This window comes from Narcine bancroftii, chromosome 13, assembly GCF_036971445.1.
Source record: "Narcine bancroftii isolate sNarBan1 chromosome 13, sNarBan1.hap1, whole genome shotgun sequence".
NCBI classification, from domain to species: domain Eukaryota; kingdom Metazoa; phylum Chordata; class Chondrichthyes; order Torpediniformes; family Narcinidae; genus Narcine; species Narcine bancroftii.
This window is the reverse complement of record NC_091481.1, coordinates 1,643,901-1,663,851: the sequence shown is the minus strand read 5'-3', so window position 1 is coordinate 1,663,851 and position 19,951 is coordinate 1,643,901. Positions and strand designations below refer to the sequence as shown.

Below are 19,951 nucleotides of genomic sequence, written 5' to 3'. Positions count from 1 at the left end.
TCAATGGTGCATTGTCATTCTTGTTGGGAGAGATCAGGGGTGAAGAAACTTTGGTTTCACAGATTTGATATTTTTGAAGAGGAGAATTGACAAGGGCAGGGTTATAGACGTTTTCTACATGGGCTTCGACATCACCTTCCAACTCCAATGATGATTCCAAGGCTGGAGAAACTCAGCAGGTCACACAGTGCACTTTATATAGCAAAGGTTAAAAATACATAAGCAATGTTTTAGGCTTGAGTCCTTCAACAGGGTACGAGGAAAACATAGGCTTGGTTCAGGCGCCTGTTTACTGCCTACTCAACAAGACTGCAGCCATTCAGCTGCCTGGTTCAGTCTCCTGCATTGACCAATCACTGATCTCAGACGGAGTGTAACCCAAGGGCATCAGCAATGCATGAGGTAGGGAACCCTCAAACAGCATCCATGAAGCCACCGCAAGCCCTGTGTGGGAGCATTCCAAGGGCTAGTTGGCTGCTGAGCTTCCTGAATGGAACAGTCACTACTGTGTGTGTGTGTGTGTGTGTGTGTGTGTGTGTGTGTGTGTGGGTGTGTGAGTGTGTGAGAGAGCGTAAGCAGGTGAGAGCGAGCGCGGGCGAGAGTGCGCGTGTGTGTGAGAGAGCGTGTGTGTGTGAGGGTGAGAGAGCGTGTGTGTGTGAGGGTGAGAGAGCGTGTGTGTGTGTGAGAGAGCGTGTGTGTGTGTGAGAGAGCGTGTGTGTGAGAGAGCGTGTGTGTGAGAGAGCGTGTGTGTGAGAGAGCGTGTGAGTGTGTGTAAGTGTGTGATCAGGGTGCTGTGCATCACTGAACGACCTAACCATGGACAGGATTTTCCACACAGGTTCAGCTTGGCGAACTGATCTCTCCGGTGCTGAGTTGGAGTTCAAAGCGCCATCAAACACTATTGAAGCAAGCAACCTTCACAACGCAGCTATGTCCTTACCAGAAAGCCCAGCAGGTAGACCATGCAAACAGCATCCAAGAGAAAAACAAATCAGGATCAGTACCTGCATTCCAATCGTCTCTGTAGGATTGGTGCTCTCAACCCATTCATGTGATCTGCAGAAAAATTGTTTGGAAATCCTGTTACTCAATAATTCCTTTTCCCATTCGCGGAGTCTGTAACTTTAATTCCAATGACACCAAGACACATTACACAGTGACCTCTGTATCAGTTACTTTGGAGCAAATTCCAAGTTTAATGTCTGCCCCTTCCCCATCCCAAGATAATCTTATAAACCAGGAACCTTCCATTTGTTCCCCTCTGTTGGTGCTAGGCAAAAGTCACCTGATAACCCACCAAAATATTATGTCAACGTGAGCAGTTTGCATTTATATAGCACCTTGACCAACACAATTATCTGCAGGAATGTGATTGAACAAAATCCAACCCGAAAAAACAGAGAGCAAACGACTTCAGACTCGGTTTAACGGGCAGAGAGAGCTGGAAAGGGGAAGATTTAGGGCAGGAATTTAGAATCCTGGAGCCCTGGCTGCCATTGCCGAAACCATTCCTTTCAGTGTTGACATTATCTCACGCCATTCGAGAAATAATCTTGGTTCCTCAACTCGTTTCTGATGTATGGGCCCAGACACAAAACACTAACCATTTCTCTTTCCACTGATGTGACCCGATCTGCTGTGAATTTTTTCCCCAGCATTTTCTGCTTTTACTTTATTAAATGTGAGATTGTAAAATGATGTTCTGGAAGATAGACAGTAATGGGTTTTCATCTCACAGCTTTTACACATCCTTTTAAATGTGAATTTATTTTTAAATGTAGACATACAGCACAGTAACAGCCCATTTTAGCACCTGTGCCACCCAATTAACCTACAACCCCCAGTATGTTTTGAACGGTGGGAGGAAACCGGAGCCTCCGGGGAAATCCCACGCAGCCACGGGGAGAACGTACAGGCAGCATGGGGTTTGAACCCTGGTCCCAATCACTGGTGCTGTAAAGATGATGCTCTAACCATGACACAAACTGTGCCACCCTGTTTGATGTCTTGCTCTGACTACCCTTATTAGTCTATTGCACAAAGGGTTTAGCACAGCACATCTGGCTAGCAGTCCTAACCTCATCGACTCAAAGGGCTCAGCACAGCACATCTGGCCAGTAGTCCTAGCCTCACTGCAACTCATCACTTTCCCTCTTCTGATGAGAGCTCCTCAACACAAAATGGTTTATTTTCCACAGATGCTGCATGACCTGCTGAGCGCTTAATCTAATGCTCAAGTGCAGTGCCATTGGATGGAGAGGTCTTTCTGGTAAGGAGTGAAACTAGGCAGCCTGACTTCTCAGTAAAGGGTACATGAACCATGACACTCTTTCACGGAAAATAGGGGTAGGTTCTTCATAATCTGGTGGCCAATATCAATTCTTTAAATGACCTGGCCAATTCCACAAGGATTGGTTGTAAATAAGGTGGTCACTCTCAAAAAACCTCTTCTGGCGTACCCTGGAGAGCTTTCTAGCTGGTTGCATCACTGGAGGAGCCAACACTCAGGACAGAAAAAAAAACCCAGAGGGTTGTTACCTCAGCCTGTGACATCACAGGCACCAGACTTCACCCCATCGAGGACATTTACATGAGGTGGTGTCTTAAAAGGTCAGCCTCTCTCCTCAAGGTCCCCCACCACCCAGGCCATGCCTTCTTCACTCTGCTCCCATCGGGAAAAAGATATAGGAGCCTGAAGATGAGCACTCAGCGGCACAGGGACGGCTTCTTCCCCTCTGCCCTCAGATTCCTGAATGACCGATGAACCACTACCACACTTTGTCTTTTTCTTTCACTATTTTTAATTTATTTTGAAATATGGTGCAAACCAATGAATTTTGTGACATGTTCAGACAATAAATTCTGGTCTAAAGCAGTGGGCAGTGCCCCCTGCTTTTCAATGAGATGGAAAATATGTAGCACAGTAACAGGTCTTTCCAATCCACAAAGACGCACTGCCCAAATACACCCAGCATCAAATAACCTGTTAACACTGTACATCAAGGTACACCAACAACAGTATGTTAAATTACCTTGGCAATAATTGTGCCTTAAGAATAACTCAGCACAGAAACAGCCCCTTCAGCCCAACTCATCGATACTGACCCATTTGTCTAACCCAGCTAGCCCCATATTCCTCTTTGAATATCTGATTGCTACCATCTGAAACATTTACTACGTACTGCCTTCCACAGATGCTACCTCACCCCCTCCCTCCTCCCCAAGTTTCTCCTCCACTTTTGAGTTGTTCCAGTTTATTCAGCATCTGCCATCTCTCAACCTTTTTCTTTCCACTCACATACTACTTGAAGTAATCCCTACGCCATCAGTGGTCTGTGATCAGTAAGGGATTGCTTCATAAGAGGATGGAAAGAAAAAGTTTGAAAACCACTATTTTAATCATCCCTCATTGACTCGTCATGTGCACGGTTTCTTAACTCCAAAGGAAATGGGCCAATGACCATTTTTCTCAAGCAAAGTATTTCAATAACAATTGGATCCAGAGCAGTGATTCTCAACCTACCCTTCCCCCTCACACACCACTCGAAGCAATCCCTTTCTAATCACAGAGCATCCAGGGCACAGGGATTACTTAAAGTGATATGTGTGGAAAGAGAAAGGTTGAGAAGCACTGCTCTAAATCTTTCCTATGAAAGGCAAGCGAATAATTGCAGTCCCCCTCAGAGCCTTTGCTGGACGCCCCCCACTGATCCAAGCTTGGAGTAGCCGGTAAAAGACGAAAGTCTGCAGACACTGTGGTTGAAGTAGGAACAGAATATTACTGGAGAAACTCAGCAGGTACTTTATATGGCAAAGGACAGAACCAATATGCTTGAGCCCTTCATCGAGGTATGAGCGAAATGCCCGGGCGCCCTGACGACATTGTCCACTCCTTGATGAAGGGCTCAAGCCCCAAACGTTGGTTCTTTGCTCCATCGAGGACCCTGTTTGGCCCGAGCCGCCGGTGCCCTGGGCCAGTCCCGCTGCTTTGGGCGGCAGTCGCGCACCTTTGTGACAGTGAGAGAGGAAGTAAGCCTTGGCCAGCAGGTTGTCCCTGTCGAACCTGTCGATGGAGATGCCGGGGTACTCGTCCATGCGCCCCTGGAACGAACTCATCCTCGGCTCCCAATCGCCCGCCGGCCGGCCGGCCTCGGACTCGAATTGCTACAGCCCGGCTGTAACGAGCAAGCCCCGCCGGCCAATCAGCGAGCTCCGTGGGCGGGATTGTGCTGATGACGATCCCGGAAGAATGCGAGCGGAGTCCGCGAAAAGAGGTGGACTGCAGGCTACCGCTGGAGCTCGGAAAGTTCAATCAAAACCCACCCATTTCCCCTCCTGCAGCAGAGAAACAGGCCCTCGTCCTTCCTTATCCCGCTGATTTACACCCGGACCACAGTCAGTGGTATTGCACACCACCAAAGTCTGCAGAAGGGATCCAGAGCAATACACCTCTTGTGTGAATCAGTGAGGACCCCTTCCACCCGGTTCCCTCGGGGGAGAGATCCAGGAGGTTCAGGGCCAGCTCCAGGAGGATCAGGGCCAGCTCCAGGAGGATCAGGGCCAGCTCCAGGAGGATCAGGGCCAGCTCCAGGAGGATCAGGGCCAGCTCCAGGAGGATCAGGGCCAGCTCCAGGAGGATCAGGGCCAGCTCCAGGAGGATCAGGGCCAGCTCCAGGAGGATCAGGGCCAGCTCCAGGAGGATCAGGGCCAGCTCCAGGAGGATCAGGGCCAGCTCCAGGAGGATCAGGGCCAGCTCCAGGAGGATCAGGGCCAGCTCCAGGAGGATCAGGGCCAGCTCCAGGAGGATCAGGGCCAGCTCCACCTGGCTGAGGAACAGCTTCTGCCCACGGGCAGTGAGAACATTGAACGACCCAAGGAACTGCTCACATTCACCCTCCCAGACTCTCATATTCATGAAACATTATTATTTGTATAGATGAAATACTTGTCCTGGAAACTATGTAGTGTTTGTCTGTGTATCTTGCACAGTAGAGACGAGATAGCGTTTCTCCAGGACCACAGAGCAGATTTACATAAATATGTTAGAAGAGATATTAAACTCATTAAGACGTATACAGACAGAGGAGTCACGTGATGGAGTAGTGGCTGGTAGGGGAATACCTGCCCTCTCCAGAAAAGAAGGAAAAAAGTGAAGGAAAAGCAAAGCCCCAGACACACAAATCACAACAAATAAAAAATAAAGGTGTGGAGAAAATGGCACCTAAGAAAGAAAAGCCAAAAACAATGGGAAGAGAAGAAGAAAGAAAGTTGAAGGCCTTACCTGTACGAAGAAGCAGGGACCTGGCGTGGAAAGAGGAGCCCACTCCCCGAGGTCAGTGGAGACCCTGCAGGGTCTCGACCCATCGAAAGCAGGACTGCAAAGATGGCTTACGGAGCCAAACGGGTGCATAACAGCGCATGAAAAAGTCACAGCTGGAGGGGGGACCAGCTGTGGAGTGAAACTCCACAGCACAAACAGCTGAGAGAGACGCGACAGCAGGGCTCCCAGCTGGAGGATAAAGGAAACAATGGGAACAGGAGGGGTGAGAATGAAAAAAGGAAACTAGAAACCCAACAGATAACCAAACCAGAAGAAGAGGACCAACATCAAGACACCATGGAAAAAAAATACCCAACAAACTGAGACAAGCAGCTCAACATGAAAGTCAGAAGAGCCACAGATACAAGGAAGAGAAATAGAAGACACAAACCCATGAGCAGACACAGAAGAAGAAGGAGAACACCAAGCTCTGCACAGAGGAATAGGTGGTAAAATGAATGGACAGTACATAGATTTTTAAAAAATTCAAGAACAAATGAAAGCATTAAAAGAATGGCTGACACTAGAATTTAGTGAAATGAAAAGTACAGAAGAAAAAGTGAGTAGAATAGAGCTGGGATAACAGATGTAGGGAAAAGATTAGAAAATGTGGAAGAACGAGTAATGGCGGTAGATATGGAAGTGAACGACTTAAAAATAAAATTGGAAGAAAGTGATAAAAAAGTTAAAGAAACACAGGAGCTGTTAGCTCAGAAGATGGAATAATGGAAAACTATAGGAGGCAAAACAATATAAATCTTCCTTAAGGAAGATGAAGAAGGCAAAGATATGAAAGAATTTTTAAAAGAATGGATCCCAAAAGTCCTGGGAATGCCAGAAATGCAGGAAGAAATGGAAATAGAAAGGGCAAACAGAACATTAGCCCCGAAACCACAGACACAACAAAAACCAAGATCCGATTTAGTAAAATTCCTGAGAATCACAACAAGAGAAAATATATTGCAGAAGGCAATGAATAAAATGAGAGAAGACAAAAAAACCACTGGAATATAAAGTTCAAAAAAAATTTTTCTTCCCAGACACAAGTTTTGAGCTCCTGAAGAAGAGGAAGGAGTTTAACGCAGCAAAATCGATCCTATGGAAGAAAGGCTATTTATGTTAAGATATCCAGCGGTGCTTAAAATAGTTATCCCGGGGCAGCAAAACAGAATGTTCTCGGATCCGGAGAAAGCACGAGAATTTGCAGAAGGCCTGCAAGACAGAAAGAGAGGTGAAGAGATGTAACAAGAACAAAGAATGAGAAACTACATATAAAGAAGTAAAAATAATGTATGTAAGGAGAGAAAAAAAGGGAAGTAAGGGAGAAGGGTGGAAAAAGAGGAGGGGTTAAAAAAATAAAATGAATAAAACATAAAAAGAAAAAGAGAAGAAACGAGGGCTAGTTTTGTTGTAATGTGAAGATAAAAGTTTTCTGGAGAGGGTTGGGTGGGAGAAAATAACAGTCACTGCGAAATCAGTTGACACTTGCGAATGGGTTCGCAGTCCGAATGGAGAGGGGAGTTGTGGTTGCCTGGCGAGGAACAAAGGGTGACTCAGAGAGGGGGGGACACTTGGGGTTAAGGTAATTTTAGATGTGGGAGTGGTTGAAGTATTTTATGTTTTAGAAGTGTTGTCATACAGTGCGTTCAAAAAAAGAAAACTGAGAAATGGAAATGGGGAAAAGGGGGTTGGTGGTGGTGAGGGAGCAGAAATGAGATGGTAACAAAGTATGAAATGGCCATGTTGAACTATATGACTATAAATATTAATGGAATACATAACCAAATCAAAGAGGCTATTAAATTTACTGAAAAAATTAAAATTTGACATAGCATTCGTGCAGGAAACGCATCTAACTGAAGTGGAACATAATAAATTAAGGAGAGATTGGGTAGGGCACGTAACGGCAGCATCTTATAATTCAAAATCCAGAGGTGTAGCTATATTAATCAATAAAAATGTACCAATCAAAATAGAGGAGGAAATAATAGATCCAGCAGGGAGATACGCAATGTTAAAATGTCAGATATATTCAGAACTCTGGAATTTGATCAATATATATGCACCTAATGAAGAGGATCAAGAGTTTATGCAACATGTTTTTTTTGAAAATTGTAGATACGCAGGGGAATATATTGATAGGAGGGGGTCTTCAACCTTAATTTGGATTCAAAGATGGATAAAACTGGACAAAAGACTAGCAGAAAGAACAAAGTAGCCAAATTTATGGTTAAATCAATACAGGAAATGCAACTTTTGGATATATGGAGGAGACAACACCCAAAGGAGAAGGAATACTCACATTATTCGAGTAGACATAAAACATATTCAAGGATTGACCTGTTCCTGTTGTCAGCCCATATCCAAGGGAGAGTTAGGAAAATGGAATATAAAGCTAGATTGTTATTGGATCACTCACCCCTGTTATTAGCAATAGAGCTGGAGGAGATCCCACCGAGAACATATAGATGGAGATTAAACTCCATGCTACTTAAAAGACAGGATTTTAGAGAATTCATTGAGCGCCAAATTAAAATGTATTTTGAAATAAATACGGAATCAGTGAAAGATAAATTTATACTGTGGGATGCAATGAAAGCCTTCATCAGAGGGCAGATAATAAGTTATGTAACGAAGATGAAGAAGGACTACAATCGGGAAATAGAACAGCTGGAAAGGGAAATAGTAAGTACAGAAAAAGAACGAGCAATAAGGGAAGATACAACAAAAAGAAGAGAATTGGCAGACAAAAAAATAAAATACAAAACACTAGAAACGTGTAAGGAGGAAAAGAACATAATGAGGATAAAGCAGAAGTATTATGAGCTAGGAGAAAAAAACGCACAAAATACTACCTTGGCAGCTAAAAGAATGGTATTGGCATCAAGGAAAAAGGACAAACAAATTACATGTAACCCAACAGAGATCAATAAAAACTTCAAGGAATTCTACGAGCAATTATACCAAACTGAGAACGAAGGGAAAGAAGACAAAATAGATGAGTTTCTAGCTAAATTTGAACTACCAAAATTGCAAGAAGAGGAGCAAAACAAATTGATAAAACCATTTGAAATAGAGGAAATACAGGATATATTAAAAAAGCGACCGAACAATAAAACGCCAGGTGAGGATGGACTCTCAATAGAATTCTATAAAACATTTAAAGACATTAATTCCTCCTCTCCTGGAAGTAATGAATCAGATTGAAGAAACACAAAACATGCCAGATTCATGTAAAACAGCAATAATTACAGTAAGACCAAAGACGGGGAAAGATCCACTAACACCAGCATTGTATAGACCAATATCTCTACTTAACTCAGATTATGAGATAATAGCAAAACTATTAGCAAACAGATTGGCTGACTGTACCAAAAATAGTAAAACTAGATCAAACTGGATTTATTAAGAAAGGACGAACAAAGGACAATGTCTGTAAGTTCATTAACTTAATCCATGCAATACAAGGAAATAAGACGCCAACAGTGGCAGTTGCTTTAGACGCAGAGAAAGCCTTTGACAGGGTAGAATGGAATTATTTATTCAAAGTACTACAGAGGTTCAACCTACCAGAGAAATATATTAATTGGATTAAAGCATTATATAAGGGACCATTGGCGAAGGTGACAGTAAATGGATATATATCGAACCAATTTAAATTAAGCAGGTCAACTAGGCAGGGATGTCCACTATCTCCCTCACTGTTCGCTTTAGCTATTGAACCCTTGGCAGAACTGATAAGAACAGAAAATAAAATAAAAGGGATAAAAATAAAAGAGAAGGAATATAAAATCAGTCTATTTGCAGATGACATCATAGTATACTTAACAGAACCAGAATTATCAATAAAAGAATTACATAAGAAATTGAAGGAATATGGAGAAGTATCAGGGTACAAGATCAACGCAAATAAAAGTGAAGCAATGCCAATGAATAATGCGGATTTCACAAAGTTAAGAAAGAATCACCATTTAAATGGCAAACACAAGCAATCCGATACCTAGGTATTCGACTAGATAATAATCTAGGCCACCTATACAAATGAAATTATCAGCCATTAATGAAGAAATTACAAGATGACTTAGAACATTGGAAAGATTTACCACTAACACTGATAGGGAGGGTAAATTGCATTAAAATGATTATCTTCCCAAGGATACAATACCTATTCCAATTGTTACCAATTCACCTAACAGAGAAATTCTTCAATGAGCTAAAGAAAATAGTAAGGAAATTCTTATGGAAAGGGAGGAAACCGAGGATAACGCTAGATAAATTAACAAAATGGTACAAACAAGGGGGCTTACAGCTACCAAACTTTAAGAATTATTATTGAGCAGCACAATTAAGATAACTATCAGATTTTTATCAAACAAGGGAAAATTCAGATTGGACCAGAGTAGAGCTAGATAAAATAGGGGTGAAGGTACCAGAACATATACTTTATAAGTGGGATGAAAAACTGGTGCAACATTGAAGTTCACTAGTACTGCACCATCGGCTCAACATTTGGAAGAAGATTCACGTAGAAAGGAAAAATACAAATTATCAACTACCAAAATTAATATTGACGCAAAATCAACTAATCCCTTTCACAATCGGTAACCTTTCCTTAAGAGAATGGGAGAGAAAAGGGATCAAAAGAATAGAAAATTGTTTTTTGGGAAATAATTTATTATCTTTTGAACAAATGAAGTGCAAATATGGTACAATGTTTACATACCACCAACTGAAAACCTACTTAAAGGACAAATTGGGAAACAGGCTGAGGTTACCAGAAGGAAGCAGCTTTTAATATGTGATTACAGACACAATGATAATTAAAAGATTTATAACAAACATGTACATCAAACTGCAAGAGAAAGAGAACGAGGAAACAAGCTGTAAATCCAAACAAAAGTGGGAACAAGATCAAAACATAACGATAAAGAATGAAACATGGGAAAAGCTATGCTCCGGAACTATGAGAAATACAATAAAGATGAGGTTACGCATGATACAATATAATTGGTTATATATCACACTCCAAAAGTTAAATAAATGGGACCCCACAGTATCAGATCGATGTTTTCGCTGTAAGAAGGAAACGGGAACAACAGTACATGCAATTTGGGCATGTGAGAAAGTGGAAAAGTTTTGGGAAGATCTAAATCAGGTCTTAAATAAAATCACAAAAAAGCAACAGACCAAAAAATCCAGAGATCTTTCTTCTAAGTAATATAAGAAGTAAAGAACTTGGACTCGATTTGGATGGAGCTCAAAAAAGATTTATTATAATAGCCTTAGCTGGAGCCAAAAAATGTCTAATGTCAACCTGGAAATCAGAAAAGAGCCTGAGTGTACAGCAATGGTACATGGAAATGAATAAATGTATTCCATTGGAAAAAAGTACATATAATTAAAAAAATAAAGTCACAGTATTCGAACAAATTTGGGAGTCACGGAGGGAGTGGTCCCCTCGGAAGGCGGAGAGGGGAATATGTGTCTAGTGGTAGGCAGAGAAGGATGTGTTGGATGCGGAGGCCGGCTGGTGGGATGGTAGGGGAGGACAAGGGGAAAATGGTCGTCGGACAGTGACATGGACAGGGAAGGCATGGAGGGAGTCAGGCCAGGCCGGCAAACGGGACACACTAAGGTAGGCACCTTGGTTAGCAGTTGGGCTGGAGCCTGCTCTCACTGAAGTAAAACACTAGAGTCTGCAGACACTGTGATTGAAGTAAAAACACAAAGTTGGAGAAACTCAGCAGGTCAATCAGTGGACTTTATGTATCAAAGATAAAGATACAGAGCCAACGTTTCAAGCTTCGGCCCTTCCTCAAGGTCTGAGCAGAATGTGGCAGGTGACTGAAGAAAATGGTGGTGGGAGGGGCAGGGGGAGGAGCAGAGTCCCACAGGTAGGAGATAATAGGTGGAGCAAACAGGGGATGGAGAGAGAAGGGGGTGGAGAGCAGGAGGAAGAGAGGGATGGGGAAAGAGAGAGTGGGCTAGCAGAAAGCAGAGATGTGGATGTTCACGCCGTCTATAATCTGCTGAGACTGTCCAGGAGACAGAACGCTGACCCTGTCGAAGTCAGTCGTCAATGGCCACTGACACCCCAGACCATCCACTCAGCTCCTGGGTCCATTGCAGACTCTGGCAAGTTTCCTGCCAGAAGCAGATCATTTTTACAGAAAGAGGAGAGCTGAGGATTCAGTGTGACATGATAGACAAGGCAACTTCCCCAGCCTGATGCTTGATCCAGCAAGCTACCCTATATTCCAAAAGCTCCCCCTCCACCATCAGACTCTTCCAGAACCAACTCATTGAAAGATTCTGACTTGTGCACTTTATTGATTTTTCAAAATCTTGGTATTGTTTCCATTGATTTCCATGGGTCTGTGGCGTGCACTGACAGTAAGGGGTCCTTCTGGCTGGCCCGCAGGGAAGAGAATCTCAGGGTTGGATCTGATGTCACGTGTGTCCTCCCAACCTGAAATCTCTGCCATGCTTTCTATCTTATCTCAGCTCTGGCGAAAGGATCCTTGTGGATTCGCGACGTTGGGAAATGGCCAGGAGACGCAGAGTGAAGCCTTTATTGGCGAGGCGGTAGGAGAACACGTCGCTGATCCCCCCCCCCCCAGCCCCAGCCCCCCAGCCCCAGCCCCCCAGCCCCCCAGCGCCCCAGCGCCCCAGCCCCAGCCCCCGCCCCCCAGCCCCAGCCCCAGCCCCCGCCCCCCAGCCCCAGCCCCAGCCCCCCAGCCCCCCAGCCCCAGTCTGATCAGCGAACATGCAACAGATGGCAGGCAGTGCCATTCGTCCGATTCAAGTGACTCTTCTGCAGAGAGGAGCGCGCAACTCCAGCGTTCCTTCTCCGAACGACAAGAAGGAATGAAGCTTGGTTGATCTCGCAGTGAAGCCCGCACGTCTGGCCAGTTCTGGCCTGGGCTCATCCTTTCCTTCCCCACCCGACTGAGTTCATGATTCCAGGCTGAAGAAAAGCTGCGCAGGGTCGGTCCCAGCTGGAAACCGGGTCCCATTCGGGCTCTCGACAGAAAGAGAGCGCAGTTCTGCCACTTGGACCGGGGATGGTGGCCGCTCATCCAAACCTCAGCGCCCAGAGCCCCCCCAGGGCTGAGAGGCGGGACAGGCTCGACGGGCCGGACGGCCGACTCCCTCCCACTCGCTCACGCGCCGGGACGGGACCCCCGGCCAGGGGAGTGGAGCAGCGTCAGGCGTTGCCCGGCGACCGGCCACCACAAGGGCGGGCGGAGAAAGTGCCAGCGGCCGCTGGCTGAACACGGCCCCGAAGCCCGGCTGGTTGGACTCTGGCCCGCGGTAAGTTTGCCCCCGCCCCCGCCCCTTCCTCTCCGTGCCCACCCATCTCAAGGACGCTGCCGCCTTTCTCCTACCACTTCCGTGCTCTTCCTGTCCCAAACCTCACCGGAGAGTTTTCCACTGGGTCGCTCCATTCCCAGCCACACCGTCACGTCAGCGGACAGACAGGTCGCGCAGCTTCCAGAGAGGCACCCGACGTCCGGGGCCCGGGCCCTTGGTCACAAATGCAGAAGACCAGCACTCACCCGAATGAAAAGGAATCCTCTTACCTTCCTGCATCTCCATGAAGGCTGTGTGTGTCCACAGGCTGTGCTCAAGGCATGCAGCACCCAGCCATTCTCAACCTGGTTTTACCTTGGGACTTTGCTCAAAGTTTCCCCTGTCAAACAGTCATGTTGAGTTACTTTCTTCCACTTCTCTCTGACTTCAGCCCAAGCCCCCACCCACCCCCCCCGGCTGAGAAAGGCTGGTCCAGTCCGTGGCCTTTCCTCTGCAAAGCTGGTTTCACTGAGCGCCCCTCCACCCCATATCCAGGGTCATTGCCTCGTGGACATCTCCCTGCACTGGAACCCCACCATCGCAACCAACCTTTCCACATTCAAAATGTTTCAATGAGATCCTCCTAAACTCAAACCAGTCCAGGCCAAGAGCTGTCAAATGCTCCTCGTAGGACAGCCCTGTCATTCCTGGAATCATCTTTGTGAACCTCCTCCAACATCATGGACTTTGGCCAGGCAATTCATGATTTGGTCAAGGATCCTGACTGCAGACACCAGATACAAATTTGGATCTCATCACAGCAGCTGGCAAACCGAAATTGGGAATACACCGCTTGACTCATAGTGCCCGGGCTGCAGAGACACCACCTTGATGCTCCCTGTTGAGAATGGCCGATCTAAATGGATGTCAGTAACAGTGCAAAAATGCAAGATTCCCTTCCTGAAGGGTTTTGGTCATCGGCAGCCAACGATTGCCATTTCCTTGAAAGCAACGAGGTTATTTTTTACCAAATTACTTTGGAAGGTGACTTTCTTTCTTCTTCTGCCCTTCAGGTATTTATTACATGATGTCTCTGCAAGATATTGGAAGCAATGGAAAGGAAGTTCAGCCCAAGATAACGAGTCGTCCCAAGCAGTGGACTGAAGAAATAGAGAATTTATACAGGTTCCAACAAGCTGGATACAGAGATGAACTAGAATACAAGCAAATAAAGCAAGTCGATGGGGTATGTTTTCTGTGGTTCCAGGTTCAGGCTTCGCAGCAGTTATTGACCATCCCACATTGTCCTTTGGAGAGCGAAGGTGTTCCCTCAGCACCTCGATCCAATGTCAATGAGAATATACATCATCATTAATATCTATATCTTTAAAAAAAAATCAAGGGTGACCTAGTTTCAAGTTGGGATTTTGCATGAATGGGAGGGTGACATCAAACACGATACAGCACAGTGCAGCCCTTCAGCCCTCAATGTTGCGCTGACCTATATATTCCGAGCAAAAAAAGTGAAACCCTCCCTGCTTCACGACCCTCTATTTTTCTTCCATCCTTGTGCCTAAGATTTTCTTAAATTTCCCTAATGTTCCAGCCTCCACCACCACCCCCTAAGAAACCTACCCCTGGCATCTCCCCTAAACTTTTCTCCTTTCACTTTGTACAGGTCCTCTGATGTTTGCTGTTCCAGCCTTGGGAAAAATATGCTGGCTGACCACATTATCCATGCCTCTCATAATCTTGTAGACCTCTATCAAGTCACCTCTCATCTTTCTTCACTCCAATGAGAAAAGTCCCAGCTCTGCTAAATTGACCTCATAAGACTTCTTTTCCAATCCGGGTAACCCTCTCCATATCCTTCCTGTAATGAGGTGACCAGAACTGAACACAATACTCCAGAGATTGAACGAGAGATGTATAGAGCTGCAACATGACCTCCAGACTCCTGAACTCAGTCCATCAATTAATGAAGCCCAGCATCCATAGACCTTCCTACCTATCCTATCAACCGGTGTGGCGACCTTCAGCTGTGGTGTTTCCCCGCATCTGTATTTGCCCTTTTAAGAACTGGAGATCCCGACTGTACTCTGGAATTGTCTAATTTCTAAATCATTATAATTATAATCATTATAGTTTTGGAAGATGGGACAAATTCCTATTGCCCGATGTTTTATTATTTGGAAGGAAAGGAACCAGTGAACAGTGGTGAGATAAAATACCTCCATATCTTAGTAGTTAGCACCATGCTGTTACAGCGCCAGCCACCTGGGTTCGAATCCCGCACTGTCTGTAAGGAGTTTGTACGTTCTCCCCGTGTCTGCATGGGTTTCCTCTGGGTGCTCCGGTTTCCTCCCACCCTCCAAAAATGTATGGGGGGGGGGTTGTAGATTAATTGGGATATTTGGGTGGCACTGGCCCTTGGTCTGGAAGGGTCTTTTACTGAGCTGTTTGTTGAAATTAAATTCAAGTGTGACAAAATTAAGAAGAAATTGTAGATTTGGCCAAGATTTACCATGGGAGTATTATTTTTAAAACACATCAAAGTGGAAAGAGATTACTCTAAAATTCAGAATTAGAAATTATTTTATAACTTTTGGAGAAAAAAAAACAACTTTTTTTTAGTTCTAAAAGCAATCTTACAGGTTATGCTCTCAAAATATTTGTTCCACTTTTTTTTTCCAAATTTGGAATAAACTGCATCATGTTCAATTAATTTTATTTCCGCTGATATATCAGCCTCTGGCAGACACACGATTCACATGACAATATACGGCCTGGTCTGATAGGCAACATGTAAACACAAGTGCCAGGCAATGACAATATCCTGCTCTCACTCCCTGACATTCCAAGGCACCACCATCTCTATCTCCCACTGCCAACGTCCTGGGTATTACCACTGACCAGTAACTGAACTGGAGTTGCTGTGTACACAGGTTAGAGACTCATATCCCCATGGTGAATAACTCACCCCCTAACTTCCCAATGCCTATCCACCATCTCCAAACTTCAGGCCAGGAGTGTGAGGAAACACACTCCCCTCCCCCTGGGTGAGGGCAACTTCAACACTTGGGAAGTGTGACACCATCCAGGACACGTCAGCCCATTTGATCAGGAACCCCTTTTCCCACACACAGGAGCAGCATCCTGTACCATCCAAAGGATCCACTGCAGCAACTCCCCAAGACCCCTCAGACAATACCTTCTGATCCCACCAACTGTACCAGCGAGAGGGACAAGGCCAGAAAAAGCACGGAGACACCACCCTCTGGAAGTTTCCCTCCAACTCACACACCATCCTGACTGGGAAATACATCACCGTCATTCTCCGTCGCTGGGTCAGACTCCTGGAACTCCCACCCTGACACCACTGTGATACCCAAGGACTGCAGTAGTTCAGGAAGGCAGCTCCCCACCACTTTCTTGAGGTACAATTAAACGCTGACTCATCCTGTTAAGCCCACTCCTGAATGAATAACAAATACAGCTTTCTTTTCCTTATTGTTTCACAAGATTTTATAGTACAAGCCCAGCATGAATTGTCCTTGAGAAGGTGCCTTTCACTCCAATGCCTTAAGGAGTTTTGGGGGAATTTTCCAGGTATTAAAACCAGCAAAAATGAAGGAGAAATGAGAGAGTTCCAAGTCATCCCAAGTGTGGCTGGAGGGGAACTGGGAGCTAGTAATCTAGCTGGTGTTGGCCAGGGTTATGAAGGGGTCTCGAGGGATAGGTGCCTGTGCATCTGAGTGAATGAAACAGGGTACATGCTGATTGAGGTGTTGTGTTGAATGCAGGTGGATCGCTGGCCTGAAACGGGGTACGTGAAGAAACTCCAACGACGTGACAACACCTTCTACTACTACAGCAGGAAACGGGAATGTGAGGATAATGATGTTCAGAAAGTCAAGGTTTACGCCTACTGAACCATTCCACTCTCAAGTGTAAATAAATCAAAGCTTACCTTCACAATGTTATATCTTCAAAGTTGTGTGACTTTTTTTGGTGTTATTTCTTGTCCAAAATAAATGTACATAAAAATAAATGTACAGGGTTCACTTTGATCTCTGTTTAAAACAACTAAAACTGTGGTCTCAATGAGGAGCCCTGGCCCAAAACGGTGACTGACCATTTCTCTCCATGCATGCTGCCTGACCATCTAAATCCACCCAGCAGCTCAGAGTCTGCTCAGAACACAGCACAACGTCATCTCCTCACTGATGATCCACACAGGCGCACCTCAAGGATGCATCCTTAGCCCTTGGAGTATGATTTACAGTTCTACTGGAAGGATGTGGTAGCAATGGAGAGAGCAAACATTCATTAGGATGTTTGGACTCCTGCTGGCATTCTCTCATACTTTGATGAAGGGCTCAAGCCCGAAATGTCGGTTCTGTTACCGTTGCTACATGAAGGACACTGTTTGACCTGCTGAGCTTCTCCAGCACTTTGTGTTTTTACTTCACTACGATGTTGCCTGAAATGGAGGGCTGGAGTTACATGGAGAGATTGGACCAGCTGAGATTATTCTCAGTGGAACATGGGATGCTGAGGGGTGACATTATAGAGGTTTATAAAATTAAGAGGGTCAAGGATAGGTCGTCAGAGCAGGGGAGCCTTGAACTAGAGGCCAGAGATTTAAAGTGCGGGGAGGAATTAAAAGGAGACCTGAAGGGTAGGTCTTTCACTAGGAAGGGTTACACCCTTCATAAGACACTTGCATAGGTACATGGATAGGAATGGAATGGAATACTGGCCTAAAGTGGCAAATGGAATGAATGTAGGTCACAGTCAGCATCAACATATTAGGTTAGAAGGAAGTAATCTGAAGTGAAACACGAACGTCTTCAGACACCATGATTATTGTAAAAACACAGAAATGCTGGAGGAACTTAGCCGGTCTTGCAGAGTCCATGGGAGGTAAAGGTATATTACTGACGATAGTTCAGCACAGACCTGAAGGGCCTACTTTCAGTGCTGTAATGTTTTATGGTTCTAACATTCCAGCATATTACTGGCCATTCAGCCTACAATGTTTTGCTGACCTATGCAAACCTACTCACACCCCTAACACTCTATTTTCTGACATCCATGTGCCTCTCTAAGTCTTTTAAATGTTCCTATTGTAGCATCCTTCTTTGAGGTATGCATCTGCAAGTTAGCATCTAGAAAGGAGCGGTACATTGGGTTGGACTTTGCAGAGAATCATTGATCTTGCTTCTGGGGAGAGGACTCAATGAGGAAGATAATGGGCACAGAATTTCTCACTGAGCGTGTTACATGCAGATTGTGGAGAAACTCGTGGCCTCCCTGTCTGGAACATTGTGGATTGCAAAGGGTCACATGACCCCCCCCGTTTGAAAATTGTTTGAAAGTCACATCACCTGCCAATCAAGGTTGGACTCCATCCACCCATTAGTGCACACCTAACCATTGGCTCATTTAAATGATTAATTGTCATCATTGACCAGATGCCCAGCTCGGAACAGAATTAAGTGTCGAACACGCCACATTTCTCTCTCTCTCTGCCCCTTTGTCCAAGTCCTGGAGATCACTCCATGCCAGGTTTCTACTGTGGTCATCACTGGAGGAGTTGTGGGTAAGGTGTGCACTACACAGAGCTGAGCTGCAGTACTGCATTAGATCTGTGCTTGCAGAGAGCTGCACCCCCATTGGTACAGGGAATTGGGAGTGTGTTCAAAAGTCCCTGTCTCTGAAGTGTGTACGTGTGCGGGACAGCGTGGTGGGGTAAGCATCCACCAGTATTGGAGCCCATTACACCATTATAGCTTTAGTCTCTTACCGTTTAGAAGATAGATGGCCACTGGTATCGGAGTCCAACCTGGGTCTGATGTGAATGTCCATACGGTACAGTTATTTAGTAGTAATTAAGATTTGTTTGCATCCTGTGTGTTCAATAAAGTCTCCTTTGATTGTAGCCTTCGTCTCCACGCTCATCTCTCTGTGAACAAACTGAACACAACTGCACGGCACAAAAGCTGATGAGAATTGTTGCTCCTTTTGACTATTTGATAACAGAAATGCAAGGGATGGTTGTTCTGAAGTGCTCTGAGATTAGGGGATGATTTGGGGTTAAAGTGGGAAAGAGAGATTCTTGAATGCAGCCAAGATCTGTCTTTGGTCAACATGTCTGTATTGACAGATCTGCTTGGGTAACAGGAGAGAATTAAGCAACTAGAAAATAGTAATCGGAAGTAGTTAATGCAACTGACAACCTAATGAGGTTTGTGTTAAATAACAGGAACTTGCAAAATTTCAGCAGTGGAATTCACAAAACCCAATACTCCGATTTCAAATACTGACAATCTCAGAGATTTTTGCAAACCATTTTCTGCCACTGTTGTTCATAACAATAAATCCAAACTGTTGTAACATGCCATGAAATTCGTTGTTTTGTGGCAACATCACAGGTGCAAATATTGTAATAAATTACAGTCAAAATAAATTAATGCAAAAATAAGAGAAAGTGAGGTTCATTGTCTTCAGAAATCTGATGATGGAGGGGAAGAAGCTGTTTTTGTGCCGCTGAGTGCCATTTTCAAGCTCCTGTACCTTTTTCCCGATGACAGCAGAGTGAAGAGAGTGGCCTGGGTGGTGGGGGGTCCTTGAGGATAGAAACTGCTTTGTTAAGACACCCCCTCCTGTACATGTTCTTGATGGAGTGAAGTTAATGCCTGTGATGGTGCTGGTTTGGTTCACAACCTTCTGTCGTCTTTTCCTCTCCTGTTACCCACTGGAAAAGATAACCACCAGATGGAACTGCGAAGAGATTTTTAGAATAGTGATAGAAGTTGTTTTTTGAGCAGGCCAGTAGACATCCCATTCGGAGTATGGTAGTGAAGAGCCTCATTCATTTTCAGAATTGCTGGAGAGGCTGGCGTCAGTGCTTGTTTGGGTTGTGGCTGGAGTGAACAGTGATGACTTCAGCCTGCTTAACACTCGTTGAGGAAATTTCCACTCATCCATCTTCGCCATCGTGACACAGATTGGAACGAAAGACACTACAAAAGGTTGGAAGCATTTAGCAAGCCGAGCAGTGATCCTTCAGCTGTGTTAACCCTGTTTTGGCCTTTGATGCTGCCTGACCAACCCAGTTCTCCTGGAATTTCCATCCAGAGGGTAACATTAAGGGTCGGTCATCAGACCTCCACATGCTTCACTTGTGTTTACAACTTATTGGAAGTGACTGTATGAACACACACCTACACTCTCACCCACTCACACATCACCCTCTCTCACACTCTCTCCCTCCCCCATCTCCCTCCCCCATCTCCCTCCCCATCTCCCTCCCCTCCCTCCTCCATCTCCCTC

The 19,951-nt window shown here is 45.1% G+C and overlaps 3 protein-coding genes across 8 annotated transcripts in view; 2 read left to right on the top strand and 1 right to left on the bottom strand.

The window, feature by feature from the left end:
• The window catches only part of dclre1c (DNA cross-link repair 1C, PSO2 homolog (S. cerevisiae)), a 51,231-nt gene extending 31,353 nt beyond the window's left edge, over positions 1 to 19,878 (bottom strand). The window contains exons 1-2 of one of the 6 annotated variants that reach the window (XM_069909873.1): positions 18,423 to 19,878; positions 1,005 to 1,056 (exon numbers count right to left, since the gene is read on the bottom strand). In XM_069909873.1, the coding sequence (XP_069765974.1) occupies positions 1,005 to 1,051 (47 nt within the window). In that variant the 5' untranslated portion in view covers positions 1,052 to 1,056; positions 18,423 to 19,878. Of the gene's footprint in view, positions 1 to 940; positions 1,057 to 2,392; positions 2,501 to 4,007; positions 4,197 to 18,422 lie in introns of those variants that run through there. The other 5 variants (XM_069909872.1, XM_069909876.1, XM_069909874.1 and 2 more) reach the window with 5 other exon arrangements.
• LOC138747992 (testis-specific H1 histone-like) lies at positions 4,233 to 5,166 on the top strand. Its single transcript, XM_069907688.1, has 2 exons — positions 4,233 to 4,402; positions 4,466 to 5,166. The coding sequence occupies exons 1-2, from the start codon at positions 4,233 to 4,235 to the stop codon at positions 4,938 to 4,940; spliced, it is 645 nt and encodes a 214-aa protein (XP_069763789.1). The 3' UTR covers positions 4,941 to 5,166.
• meig1 (meiosis/spermiogenesis associated 1) lies at positions 12,432 to 16,596 on the top strand. The gene is made up of 3 exons (XM_069909890.1): positions 12,432 to 12,634; positions 13,687 to 13,859; positions 16,417 to 16,596. The coding sequence occupies exons 2-3, from the start codon at positions 13,698 to 13,700 to the stop codon at positions 16,543 to 16,545; spliced, it is 291 nt and encodes a 96-aa protein (XP_069765991.1). The 5' UTR covers positions 12,432 to 12,634; positions 13,687 to 13,697; the 3' UTR covers positions 16,546 to 16,596.
• Positions 19,879 to 19,951: the final 73 nt, after the last annotated feature.